We start from the raw sequence: 13,918 nt of genomic DNA on the forward strand, positions 1-13,918 counted from the left end.
CCGTTTTAGTTGTGTACTCCCTCCTCTGCTCCTGCCACCTCTATGTTTTCCGTTTCCTCTGCTCCCGTTTTCACCCCGTTCATGTATCATCATGACAACCGCCCCAAAAACTCCTTACGTGAACGTAGACGCGCCTCGCTTTGTACCGTAGTGTGATGGCCGCCTCAGGAATGTGTTTTTAGGAAGGAAACAAGGACCACAGTGAACTGCAATGTTATTGCACGAGTTACTTAACTGGTGGTGTTAGTGGACATTATAGCGTAACTCGTACTTCCTCCGTTAACAAAAACTTCGTGATGGATTTTGTTGGATATGAAAACGCTTAGAACAGGTCAAGAACAGTTTGTATCGACTGCAAATCACTGGACGAAGTTGATTCAGCCTATGTACAGCGTCTTTACAAGAGATACTGTTGGCGGAATGAGCAGAGAGCTCAGTTTGCGTCGCTTTCGCTCGATTCATTTTTGACCTGCGTCGCTGTCGTCATCTGCTGCAAGCGAGTCGTCATCTGCTGTATGCGAGTCGTCATCTCTCTCGAGTCGTTGTTTAGCTCGTTTCAGCCTTGCCTCGGCTTCTTTGATCACACTCCGCTTGATGTCGCCGTCGTTCAAGTAAGTTTGCTTTCAAGCTGCGTGATCCGCCGCGATGGCGATTACTCGTTTCCACCAGGGAGTCGTGAAAAATATTTTACGACTCCCTGGTTTCATCTTCGCTCTCCAGAACTCCGCGAAACGAGGAATAAAGGCACAGCCAAACTGATTCCATTTTCTCTAATGGATACCAGCACTGAACGCCACCGGCTAGCAAGTCCAGTCAACTTTCTTTAGCCATGAGACTCGCATCGGACTGCAGACTTCTGAAAGAATGCATGGTCATCAGCATTCGAATCTGGGCTTTGCGCAGGTTGAACAAGAACTTGAGTTCAGAACAATTTTCATTGAGCCGTGCGATTGGAGCAGCTCCTTGTTCACTCGCTCATTGTGTGGGCTCGCTGCTCCGTTTTATCGCTCTCTATCACTCTCCAACGTACTCAGTGCAAAAGTGGTAGAGAGGCCAAGCAGCGCAATATCCCCTTGGAGAAGTGGTATTTCAGTTTCGCTCGCCATGACTGCCATCACCTATGTTTATACAGCGCAACCATCGATTCCGCTCGGTTTGTTGTGAAAGGTCGCTTTCCTTGCATCGTACCTCTGTCATGGCATGCCAGGGAAGGCCAAGAAAGTGATTGCGACTCATTTCACGGCAGTTTGTGCCCAAATCAGCCCCTCAAAATTCCATCACGAAGTTTTTGTTAGCGGAGGATGTAGTTCATTGGTCCTCTTATCTTCCTATAAATTCTTGTCTCACCATCCGAGTCTAACTGAATGTCCACTGGACATAGAGCACTCTACGCAGCCCGGACCTTAGACAACTGTGAATGTGTTTTTCTGTATTTTTGCTAGACGTGAATGAATGCACGGTGTTCAGTCCGTGTTCCGTTGACGCTCAGTGCACTAACACGAATGGAAGTTACGCATGTGCGTGTAACACCGGCTATTCCGGCGACGGAGTGAACTGTGAAGGTACGGCGTCGTCTTGCTGCAGACAGTTCTTCCTAGAGAGGATGGTCATTCGCCTGTTGACCATAATATGGGTGGACAGTCATTTAAAGATTAAACTGGGCTCAGTCAATTTTGGCTATAGCGTACCCTTTTTTTGTTTTCCACGATTTTATCACCATACCGTATGTGTTACTACAAGCGATATCATCCGCACACGTACGTACGTGTGTGTGTGTGTGTGTGTGTGTGTGTGGGTGTGTGTGTGTGTCCCATATGGTGCAATGGTATGTGCAGCGATTTCCAATCGATAGGTTGTGGGTTCGATTCCCAACGATTATGGTCACACACGTCTTTCTTCTCTTTCTCAGACTCCTCCGGACTTTTCTTTCATTCTCCTGGGTGGTTACCAACAGCCAGTGCATGCCGGAGTATGTGCATGTGCATGTGGTGTGATGTGTGTGAGGAAAAAAATAAATAAAAAAGACCAAAAAGTAGGGATTCACTGGCCAGAAAAGCCACTTCATAGCTGTGTGGTGTAGACCTGGCTGAATAGTGGCGGTCAATTCTTCAGCCGTGCAATCTGTTGAATGGTGCAATCCCAGCACAAGCTGCTATGGCTTCTGCTGTAGCATCGCTATCATCGCCTCCGGCGATGGGCGTCCAATGGTCCAATGGTGTGTGTGTGTGTGTGTGTGTGTGTGTGTGTATTGTTGGCTAAATTAACTCTTGTGTAATCAATGATGCTAGTGACACTTAGATCAGATCCACTCTGATTTAGCCACCCACACTAGTAGCAAGTATTACCTTCACTGGGGGCAGGGGTAACTGCAGTTGGATCCCAGGACGGATACCCTGATGCCGTCAATCCTTTTTCTGCACCTTGTCCTCACCCACTTACTGAGGTGTGGTGAGCCCATAAGTGGGATCATTTTCAAGTCCACCCAGAGTTTTGGGGATTTCAGGGGGTGTCGGCCGTTGGGCGGTTCAATAGCCACTTGAGTCATCTTTCCAAGATTCCTTTTGAGTCTCTCTCCCCTCTCCCGGGGAGACCCACGTGACCAGTTTTGGCAGTGTGCAACAAGTACAAGTGTATTGTTGTTGTTTATGTTTCTGCACACGTGAACGTTTGTGCATATACATACATGTGCACTCGTGCGCGGGCATGCTTGTGAGGGTGTACATGCTTGCATGTGTGCCTGCATTGCCATCATCCATCCATGTGCATGTGTGCCTGCATTGCCATAAATCCATCGATGTGTGAATGTGCGTGTGCATGCATCTACTACAGGAATAGTGGAGATGTGTGGTTGTTTAACCAGTATGCTCTGCGTTCACTGCTACAGATGAGAATGAATGCAGTGGAAACTCTCACCGTTGTCATGACAATGCAATGTGCACAAACACATTTGGCAGTTACAATTGCACTTGCTCCACTGGATATGTAGGCAATGGAGCGCATTGTCAAGGTGAGTCACGCTCTGTGGTGAGTTTAACCCCTTGTAGGATTTATATAGAGTATAACCGGTGCATAGCATTGCTGTTGTTGTCGGTGGTCTCCCCAGGACAAATTTGAAATTAGGGCGCAAAATCCTGCATTCTGGACACTTTTGGCATTGAAATAAAAAAGCGGTCCATCCAAAGCCGGACCGGCCAGACCGGCTGCGGCGCCCCTGTATAGTCGTCATAACCACCACCTCCACATCCGCCCCCTCCGCGACCACCGCCACAACCAACACAACCAACAACATTACCATTACCACCGAAAGAGCCCCTTCTTGATTTTCTTTTCCCCAAATTGATGGTTTCTATTCCAACCGGATCTTTGTCAATGAAAGGCGATGGGGTGGAATCCCACCACGGCTTACCCTTTCAGTGCCAAGGGGGTCAGAAAAATTCAAATTTTTCTGAGTTGAGCCAAACTCAAATTTTTCATAGCTCAGCTGTATATCCACGGATCTTTACAAACGATGGCTCTCTGGAAAGATATCATGGCCAGACAGACAGCTGTGAAGAGAAAATGCAGCGAAAATAGTCTTCCTCGCGAGGGCGCCTGAGCGAAGTCCGTTTTCTGCATTTTCGTAGCATCTGCACTTTCTCACGCGCGCGATCGATCACAGTGCAGTCAACGTTCAACGCACGAAATTCGGACAAAGTTGGCCCAAAAGCCACTGAAAATCTCGATGTTTTGATACCCAATACGCATGGGTTGCCGCGAAAGAAATAGAGAAACCCGCGATGCGCATACGTCATGTTTTCTACGCGCGACAATTGTTTGTCCGAGCGCGCGCACTTCAGGCTTCGCCCTGGCGATATCTATCCCCACGGACACAAAGCGATGTGATGAGTCGATAGCCAAGGTCTTCCTGAACACGTAGAGTGGTCGTTTGTAACTCTCCTGTGTGTAGAAGTGGAGATACGAATTTATTTGTACACACATACTCATTCTGGGCGACTAAAGTCGCCCGTGGCACTGAGAGGGTTAATAGGAGAATAAATACCCTATTTCCACAAATAGTAGGCCGGTCTACTGTTTTTTCAACCTCGTCCTAACCCGGCCTTATAATCGAGGACGGTCTTGTATTCGAGATGGTCTTGCATTCGAGGACGGTCTTGTATTCGAGGACGGTCTTTTATTCTTTCAACCCAGTTTGACCCCCGTCTTCTATTTCTCGCCACACAGTTTTACCCCCGTTCTTCCATTTTCTTCTACACAGTTTGAGCACGGTCTTCTATTTTTTCCCACAGTTTGAGCACGGTCTTCTATTTTTAACACAAGAACAAAGACTCATTTAGTAGGCCCGGTCTTCTAATCGGAGACAGTCTTTTATTTTTTCAATCGCCCCCTGCCCCGGCCTTGTATACGAGGAAGGCGTTGTATACGAGGACGGCCTTTTATTTGCGGAAATACGGTAGATTGATGAAAAACTCTAGTGAGTGGGAAGAGGATAATGGAAAACTTGTAAACTTTTGCTCCTCTCTTTTCTCTTTTAATTATGAAAAAATGTAACGAAAAAGGGACTGGTAACACGCTGAACGTTTGCCATTGAATCTTTGCGGGGTTCCATACGCCTGATGGCGGGTAGAACTATACTGGAACAGCTAGCTTCGTGTGTACTGCTACAACGATTGTTCACGTCATTCGTCTGTGTCGGATTTAACAATGGTCATTCGGTTGGGCTTGCTTGCCAATTTGTGAAGCATCTTAGGGGCCCGCCCATAACAGGTCCCCGCCGGAATAAGTCCGATTGGTCAGGTTATCACACCAACCTTTTGGTGGTCACCAACAATGTGTTCTACTGTGGCCTACGTGTGTGGCCGCCATAACATACACAACGTATGTGTTGCGTATCGGTTTTATTAGAAGGAAAGACTTTTTCTAAATGTCAAGTCCGTGTGGGGTGGATATGTGGGGGAGAGTTGTGACTTTCGTTCCGTGAAACATTTCGCTATGGCCGGATGGCCCCTAAGCCCGTCGTCACGCTACGCTCACGGACTCCCGTTTACGTCTACGTCTACGATGATGAATCCAAAACGGGTGGACGTAGCATCACACAGGCACAGTTCTAGATCTATACACGCGCGGTCACGTTTTGGAGAAATTTCAAAAGTTCAAGCTCACGTACAAGGTCGTTTGGAAAAAAGACTGGGAGACTCAGATACTCACGTTCATCCATTATAGTTGTGTACTCCCTCCTCTGCTCCTGCCATGTCTATGTTTTCCGTTTCCTCTGCTCCCACTTTCAAACCGCACATGTATCATCATGACAACCGCCCCAACACTCCTTAGGCTAACGTAGACGCGCCGCGCTTTGTACCGTAGTGTGATGGCAGCCTCAAGAATGTGTGTTTGTAGGAAGGAAAAGACCAGTGAACTACAATGTTATCGCACGAGTTGATTGTCAAGTAACTGGTGGTGTTAGTGGACATTATAGCGTTACAGTGAAACCTTGTTAGGAAGAAGAACACTGATACGACAAATGTTTGCTTAAGAAGAACTAGTATTCGTAACACCATTGGATAAATCACTGTATATTCACTGGGTATAACATACGGATAAGAAGAACTCCCGTTATTGCGAACAAATATCATCGGTCCCTTGGTGTTCGTCCTAAAGAGGTTTGACTGTACTTGCAGTTCATTGGTCCTCATATCTTCCTATAAATTCTTGTCTCACCATCCGAGTCTAACTGAATGTCCACTGGACATAGAGCATTATACGCAGCCCGGACCTTAGACAACTGTCTAGGTGTTTTTCTGTATTTTTTCTAGACGTGAATGAATGCACGATGTTCAGTCCGTGTTCAGTCGACGCCCAGTGCACAAACACCGGTGGGAGTTACGCATGTGCGTGTAACACCGGCTATTCCGGCGACGGAGTGAACTGTGAAGGTACGGCGTCGTCTTGCTGCAGACAGTTCTTCCTAGAGAGGATGGTCATTCGCCTGTTGACCATAATTATATGGGTGGACAGTCATTTAAAGTTTAAACTGGGCATGGCCAATTTTGGCTATAGCGTATTCTTTTTTGTTTGCCACGATTTTATCACCATACCGGACGCGTTACTACAAGCGATATCATCCGCACGCATACGTGTCTGTGTGTGTGTGTGTGCGCGCCCGCGCGTGTGTTCATATGCGTGCGTGTGCGACCACGTCCACACATGGTCATGTGTGTGCATGTGTGTGCGTGCAAATGACACTGTGCTGTACAATGTACCGTGGACATGCGGTGTGTTCATGTGTTCATGTGTTCATGTGCTTATGCGTGTGTGTTTCAGTCTGGTGATGCAATTTTTGCTCGATGGTCGGTGTTTTGTTTTGTTGGGCCATTTCTAGTCTACACGTCTGGGTATTTGGTGGCTTTTGGATCATTTTCTGATCTCCTGACCTCCAACCGCTTTAGGAGCTGCATCTGCGCCTTGATCATTGAAGGATGGCGGTGTTTCTACAGATGCGGAAAACTCGGCCTCTAGCCAAGTCTCACGCGAACCGTGATTTTTTTCTTTTTCCGAGGGACATGGTGTAGTTTCAACGTACCGTACTTTCTGGTGTGTATTAAAGCCGCACTGGGGTGTATAAGCCGCGCTCCGGTTTTTGGTTATGGAATAGAGACGTCTGTCTTGGATTTCACCGTTCATTTCATTATTGTAGTGTAAACAGTATCGGTTTTTTAAACAAGAATTGTGAGTGTTTGAAATGCGGCGTATACTCCGGAAGATATAGTATACTTCAAATTCTCTTCTAATTCCCCATGCTCATCCAATGCTCTTCCACGATCGCTATCCACCCCTACATAAACCTGCCTGCAAAATTTTGTGTTGGCAAAGTCAGAAAGATCGACTTGCACACTTGCGTTGGTATTCTCAGACATGCTCTCTCCATTTAGGGAACTTCACTTCTCAACTCCAAACTCCAAAACGATCTCTTCACTGCGATTAAAATTAATTTTTTTACATTAGGCCATGGTAAAAAAACTAAAGTTGATTCTCAGGTCATGAGCCTGTGAAAATCGGTGCGAGCGAGCGATTTTTTATTGTATTTCCCACAAATTTTTTTATTTCCAAAGATAGGGTCACACCAAGAGTACATAACCAAGAGTGTGCAACTCCTATCTTGAGCTGCGATGGGTTCACCCACGGCGGAATTTTTTTATTGCGTCATTTGGCAGAAGCATGACGAAGTGGGTATGCTTTCCCGCGCTTGTTTTGTAAATACGGTGAGAGTTCGTCAGGTTCAAGACACATCGATCTGTCGTCCGTTGTTCTGCTTCCACTACCGGTATACCGTAGCTGTAATGTACAAATTCGTTGTACTTTGATCTCTGGCTACGTATGATGGCATCGGTGAGCCAAACCGCCGCCAAAAACTGATGTCATAAAAAATTCCGCCGTGGGCTGGGAGATCGTCGAGTTGCACACTCTTGGTTATGTACTCTTGGTCACACATATGTACGTCATGGTCACATGTTCATAATTATTACATTCAGGCCAGGGAGTAGAAAAATACAGGTGTTTTACTACTCCCTGATTCATGCCTTTCGCATTGACCGTTTTCATGCGCGCATATGCATGCATAGAAATAAAAAAAATCGTCGGTGCGCCGCCAAAAATCGGTGCGCGCGTACTTGAGAATCAAAGATAATTTTTACCATGGCCTTACACCAAATTTTCGGTCCTGACCCATCATCATCAGGCTAATACAATTGCAGACAATTAGAAAATGCTCTCTCCATTTTAACTGGGTTTTTTTGGCGTTGTGTGCTTTGCAGAGGTGAACGAGTGCATTGCTTTAAGTCCCAACCCGTGCTCCGTTGATGCTCAGTGCACAAACACTAATGGAAGTTACACATGTAAATGCGACAAAGGATTCTCTGGCAACGGAGTGAACTGCAAAGGTACGCAGCCGTCGTGTTTTTTATATATATATATATATTTTTTTACTAGCAAACGCAGCCCTATTAATAGTCAGGGAAAGAGGACAACTGAAGTGACACTGGACAACAAGAAAAAGGGGAGCAAGGGCGATTTGCTGATGTGGTTGGCGAGGCGCATCCGACCGGACGTCTCGGGGTCATAAGGTAGCCTAAGATCAGGCATCGATAATAATGCAGCCAGGGAGTGAGTGATGTGGGCAGTTCTTCCATGGAAAGACAGCCGACACAGTGAGCTAAGACCATGATTGAGATACGAGGTGGATCCGGTTCAAGTCCTACCTGGGAGCGGTTTTTCCAGCTGCACTGCTACCCACAGTCAACTGGGAACTTGTGGCCAGGCACAAGGGGTACACAGATGCAGCTAGTGGGGTTTCTCGGCGCTTGTGCCAGTGGTTGTGAGACTTACCCCCCTTCCCCCCCCCCCCCTACACACACACCCCCACCGATAGGCACTCCCTGAGTTCTCACCCAACGTTCTATGCTGCCACCCTAGACAAGTTGCAATGACATCACTGTACTTGTCACGAGTGCCGGACCGGTTTGGTTGGTCAGGTCAACACCGGACCAACTTTGTGGCTACCAACACATGTTCACTGGTGAGGAGGGCACACGTCCCCGTCATATTCCTTCATCTTTCTGTGAGAACCGGACCTATGGGACGGTGAGAAGGCAATCATGCCTGTGCAATTGGTGAAGGAAAATAAAAATCAACAACAACATATTATATACAAAGTATGAAAGACATTGGTACGACCGGACCAATTCATAACAAACATTTCTATAATAATAATTATACCGCTTGCATGTCTTTATCTCTATACATTTCCTCATAATTAATTTCCTTCATCTTTCTGTGAGAACCTTCTTGTGCAGTAAGCCTGCACACCCCGCATGTTTTTCGTGTGTGATGAAGGTCGGGGTGCACGGACAAATAAATCTAGACAAAGAACCGGACCTATGGGCCGGTAAGAAGGCAATCATGCCTGTGCAATTGGTTAAGTAAAATAAAAGTCAACAGCAACAATTGAAAAATGCTTCCGGTAGCCTTTTTCTACAGGGATACGTCCATCCTTGTTCATATCACTTCCAGCACATCAACAGCCGTGCAAGTTGAGGGTATGACAAAGCCCTTTCGGCCAGAGTTCCCGGAGCACTACTGCAGTGCTAGGCTGCATTGTTTAATTCTGGAAAGTTCAGCTGGTTCAATATGTTTAGGGTAAGAGAGCTTTGTTGGCGAATGTGCGCACATGCACACATGCTCGTGTGTGTGTGCTTACACTCAACGTGTGTGTGTGTGTGTGTGTGTGTGTGTGTGTGTACGTGCGTGCGTGCGTTTGTGTGGGTGCATTATTGTGTGTACTGCAGATATTGACGAATGCAGTGTGTACAACGGCAATTGTGATGCAAATGCAAACTGTGCTAACTCAGTCGGTAGCTACTCTTGCAACTGTAACGTAGGGTTTACCGGTAATGGCAACCAGTGTACAGGTATGTGTGAAGAGAATGTTCTAGCTGTGAGCTGCAAACCAGAGAGATGGAGAGAGAGAGAGAGAGAGAGAGAGAGAGAGAGAGAGAGAGAGAGAGAGAGCGCGAGAGCGAGAGCGCGAGAGCGAGAGAGAGAGCGAGGGAGAGAGAGCGCGAGAGAGAGAGAGAGAGAGAGAGAGAGAGAGAGAGAGAGAGAGAGAGAGAGAGAGAGAGAGAGAGAGAGAGAGAGAGAGAGAGAGAGAGAGAGAGAGAGAGAGAGAGAGAGAGAGAGAGAGAGGGAGAGGGAGAGGGAGAGGGAGAGGGAGAGGGAGAGGGAGAGGGAGAGGGAGAGGGAGAGGGAGAGGGAGAGGGAGAGGGAGAGGGAGAGGGAGAGGGAGAGGGAGAGGGAGAGGGAGAGGGAGAGGGAGAGGGAGAGGGAGAGGGAGAGGGAGAGAGGGAGAGGGAGAGGGAGAGGGAGAGGGAGAGGGAGAGGGAGAGGGAGAGGGAGAGGGAGAGGGAGAGGGAGAGGGAGAGGGAGAGGGAGAGGGAGAGGGAGAGGGAGAGGGAGAGGGAGAGGGAGAGAGAGAGAGAGAGAGAGAGAGAGAGAGGGGGGGGGGGTGAGAGAGAGGGGGGGGGGTGTGAGACAGACAGACGGACGGACGGAACGACCGACGCACCGAAAGACAGGCAGACAGACAGACAGACAGACAGACAGACAGACAGACAGACAGACAGACAGACAGACAGACAGACAGACAGACAGACAGACAGACAGACAGACAGACAGACAGACAGACAGACAGACTGGCAGAGAGACTGGCAGACAGATGGACGGACGGACGTACGTACAGATAGACAAACAGACACACACACACACCCACACCCACACACACACACACACCCACACACACACACACACACACACACACACACACACACACACACACACACACACAGAAAGATAGACTAAAAAAGAAAGAGAGAGAGAAATCTTCCCTTGCAGGCAATGAGCGCTGTAGTTGCATTGAAACACCTTGTTTGAATGCAATTATTGATTTGAATAAAAGCCTTGCCCTTGCATCGACTTCTGCGGAAACAAACATGGCTTTCATACGTGCCATGACGGTATTTTATGCAATTTAGGGGAACAACCTGTACGCCCTATTGCACTTTTACACTTCCCTGTAGGAACTCTATTGCTTTCGCTATTCTGTGTAAGAATGTGGTATTCGGAGTGTAAACTTGTCAGTTTCGGGGACCTGGCTGGTTTCCGTTGTAACTTAAAGTTAAGTGACCAATGTACCCTTCGCACACAGTCCACACTCCTGTACCTTTTTGATGAACATGCCTGTGTGTGTGTGTGTGTGTGTGTTTGTGCATGTGTTTGTGTGTGTGTGTTTGTGTGTGTTTGTGTGTTTGCGTGTGTGTGTGTGTTTGTGTGTGTGTGCGTGCACGTGCATGCATGTGTGTGTGTGTATGGGCGTGTGCACACGTGTGCGTATGTGCCTTCATCTGAGCAGACGTCGACTGCGGACCAGCGCCGATTACGAACGGTCGATTCACACCTGCCTCGCCCACGACATACAACAGCTTGCAAACCCCAATCTGCAACTCCGGCTTTGAACTCAAGCCGGCTTATGTGACATCGATTGTCTGTTTGAATAACGGATCATGGTCCAACTCTGTTGCGTGCATAGGTGAGTGCGTACAATGAGGCCCGGCCCCGGGGCGTCCACAGGTGGGAGGTTCACAGGGCCAAAGATTCGCTTTAATCTATTCCTGTGGACGGTCATGATAGTGGTCGGCCGGGATGAATGGACGCCAAGCCGTTGAATGGTGTAGACTAGGGGGGAGTGAACAACAGAGACTTGCCGCGGGCCATCCCAATACCGGAACAACTTAGGGCTGTCGCCAGCTTGGGGGTATCGGTACCGCCAAACAAACTGTCCTACCTTCAAAGCATCGGCATTTGCTTTGAGATCATAGTTGGTTTTAGCATGACGTTCAGCGGCGGATCCAGAGTTCAGCCGAGGGGAGGGCGCGGGTAATATTCATGACAGGGAACCCATGCAGTACATGTATTTTGTACACATTACGACATAGCGGCTATTTTACGTCATAAGCTTAGCGGTTATGTAGAATTACTATTATTTTTAGCACATGCACTCACTAGTGCACTCGCACTTGTTCAACCACTTCATTGAGGACTCTGGCTGGGCTGTAGTAGAACATAGATGCACTACATTGAATTGTGTAAAGATAGTGCTTCAAAGCTCAAGACATGCTGAGATCGAGAACATAATGGCAAAATAATAAAATATACGATTACTTGGATGGCCATGTCCAGCAGTAAGAATGGAGTATGTTGTGTCCTACCCCAGGTGGGTTCTACTCGGACTCATCCAGCTCGATCACACTCACACTCGAGGCCATTACACATTTCAGTACATCTCAAACACCATATCCGAAAAAGACCAAGCTCACGTGCGAGCATGCGCACTGCATACATATGGTCCATGTCCAGGACATGACAATTTCCCCCTCACTAGTTGAGGCGAAGCATCTAGAACTATGCAATAGTAAACATATCAACATACAATCTCAAAACTCACAACTGCCGAGACATAATATCTCATGATACACTATACACCATATATACACCATAAATATATAATTATATACAATATCCAGCAGAGTCCAAAATATATCATTTTAACTCCACAGACTAGAATAGGTCTATATGAACTGTGTGTTCTGAACGTCAATCCTTGGAACGAACTGGTCGAACAGTAGCGCGGGTTGACCGTCGTTCAGCTTGCGGTGACGACGTCTTGCTGTAGCTGGCACGTGAAGTGCTAACCGACGCAGACTCACTCATACCGGTTGTTGCTGAGATCGGCGCGCCTAGCTCCGCTGCCGTGACACTGGCGTCGTTGTTGCTGAGTGACGGCTGTGCCTGGGCTGTTAAACTTGCTCCACTCTGCTCAGACACCCCTGCATCGAACTGAGGGATTTGCCGAGGACGGAGCTGGTTGCGATGGCGTTTCCACATTGCATCACCGACTTGTATCTGATACGTCATCGGACTGAGAACAGCCATGACCACGGCTGGGGCCCACTTATCTCCTCCTTTGCCGAAATTCAAAGCCAGGACAGCTTGGCCGCACTGAAATTCCGGGGTCCCATTGCCATTCAGCAGATTTCTTCACCAGATTGTACAGAGGTACCATTATTGTTGCGAAATGAGGTATGAACCGTCGCAAGAAATTCGCCGTTCCAATGAATGATTGAAGCTCGATAACATTCAAAGGAGCCTTAGCGTCCCGCATTGCCTCAATCTTATCCGCTGTAGGAGCCACACCAGCACTAGAAATCGTGTGACCCAGGTAGGAAATCTCATCCATCATGAAATGAAACTTACTGGGATTAAGCTTCATCCCGACCTCCTGTAGGCGACGTAGTACCCTGATCAGGTTGTTGTGGTGTTCATCCTCATCCTTCCCAGTAATCAGGATGTCATCCACATAGACGATGCACCCAGGCAGATCTGCCAATATGGATTCCATTGTGCGTTGGAAAATTGCCACTGCCGAGTGAATGCCAAACGGCAATCTCACGTATTCATACAACCCCTTGTGAGTCGAGATTGTCGTGTACGGCCGAGAAGCTGGATCAAGCTCCAGTTGGTGATAGGCTTGGGAGAGATCCAATTTGGTGAATTTATCTCCCCCGGACAATTTCGCTAACATTTCCTCAATAGTAGGTAGCGGGTAGTGCAGTGGTTAGGCTCCCTACAGATTCATTCATAGGAACTCGTTCTAAGACCAGACTCACGCTTTACCATTCAATCTGCAATTGTATCGAATTGCAAACCTAAAGGAGTGCAGTTTTGCAGAATAACTTGTAAGAATTGATAATCTCAGTAGTAACATGGAAATCGTGGGCACAAGTTATGCGATCGAGTCCGCCAACTAAACCAGATTTTGAACAGATTTTGACATGCACACTGATCTAGATTGATAAATGAGTTTGATACTGTTGCAGAGTGGATGAGAAAGAGCGGGTCTGCTCTGAACTACTTCCTATAGCTATCTTTGTTTGGCCAACGAAGATGATGAATACAGTGCGCGGGACCAAAAAATCCTCAAACCCGATATTAGATTTTGTAGAAAATCCTCTAACCTGAAACCAGAAAGAAATTTCCCGAACTTGATACCGGAAGACAATTCCCAAAACCGATAATTGAAAAATTCCAAACCCGGTATCCCAAGAAAATTTCCCGAATCCGATACCAAATTGAAAGCATGGCAACCAGTGGATCGCAAGGTATGCGTTCACAGAGTTCACCAACTAAACCAGATTTTGAACAGTTGGCCTGGTGCACAATTTAGCACCAGTCGGATAACTTGTGCCCCACTGTCTTCTATGTTTTCAAGTTAATTTAAAGTATTTCCTCAGCTCACCATCTGAGAGCCCGATAG

General features: G+C 47.4%; 1 protein-coding gene across 1 annotated transcript in view; it reads left to right on the plus strand.

The window, feature by feature from the left end:
• Positions 1-13,918, plus strand: part of LOC135827137 (uncharacterized) — a 146,384-nt gene that overhangs the window by 91,536 nt on the left and 40,930 nt on the right. The window contains exons 9-14 of the mRNA XM_065339661.1: positions 1,443-1,562; positions 2,885-3,007; positions 5,811-5,930; positions 7,809-7,934; positions 9,339-9,461; positions 10,958-11,134. Of these exons, the coding sequence (XP_065195733.1) occupies positions 1,443-1,562; positions 2,885-3,007; positions 5,811-5,930; positions 7,809-7,934; positions 9,339-9,461; positions 10,958-11,134 (789 nt within the window). The remainder of the gene's footprint in view (positions 1-1,442; positions 1,563-2,884; positions 3,008-5,810; positions 5,931-7,808; positions 7,935-9,338; positions 9,462-10,957; positions 11,135-13,918) is intronic.

Source organism: Sycon ciliatum, chromosome 11, assembly GCF_964019385.1.
Source record: "Sycon ciliatum chromosome 11, ocSycCili1.1, whole genome shotgun sequence".
NCBI classification, from domain to species: Eukaryota; Metazoa; Porifera; class Calcarea; order Leucosolenida; family Sycettidae; genus Sycon; species Sycon ciliatum.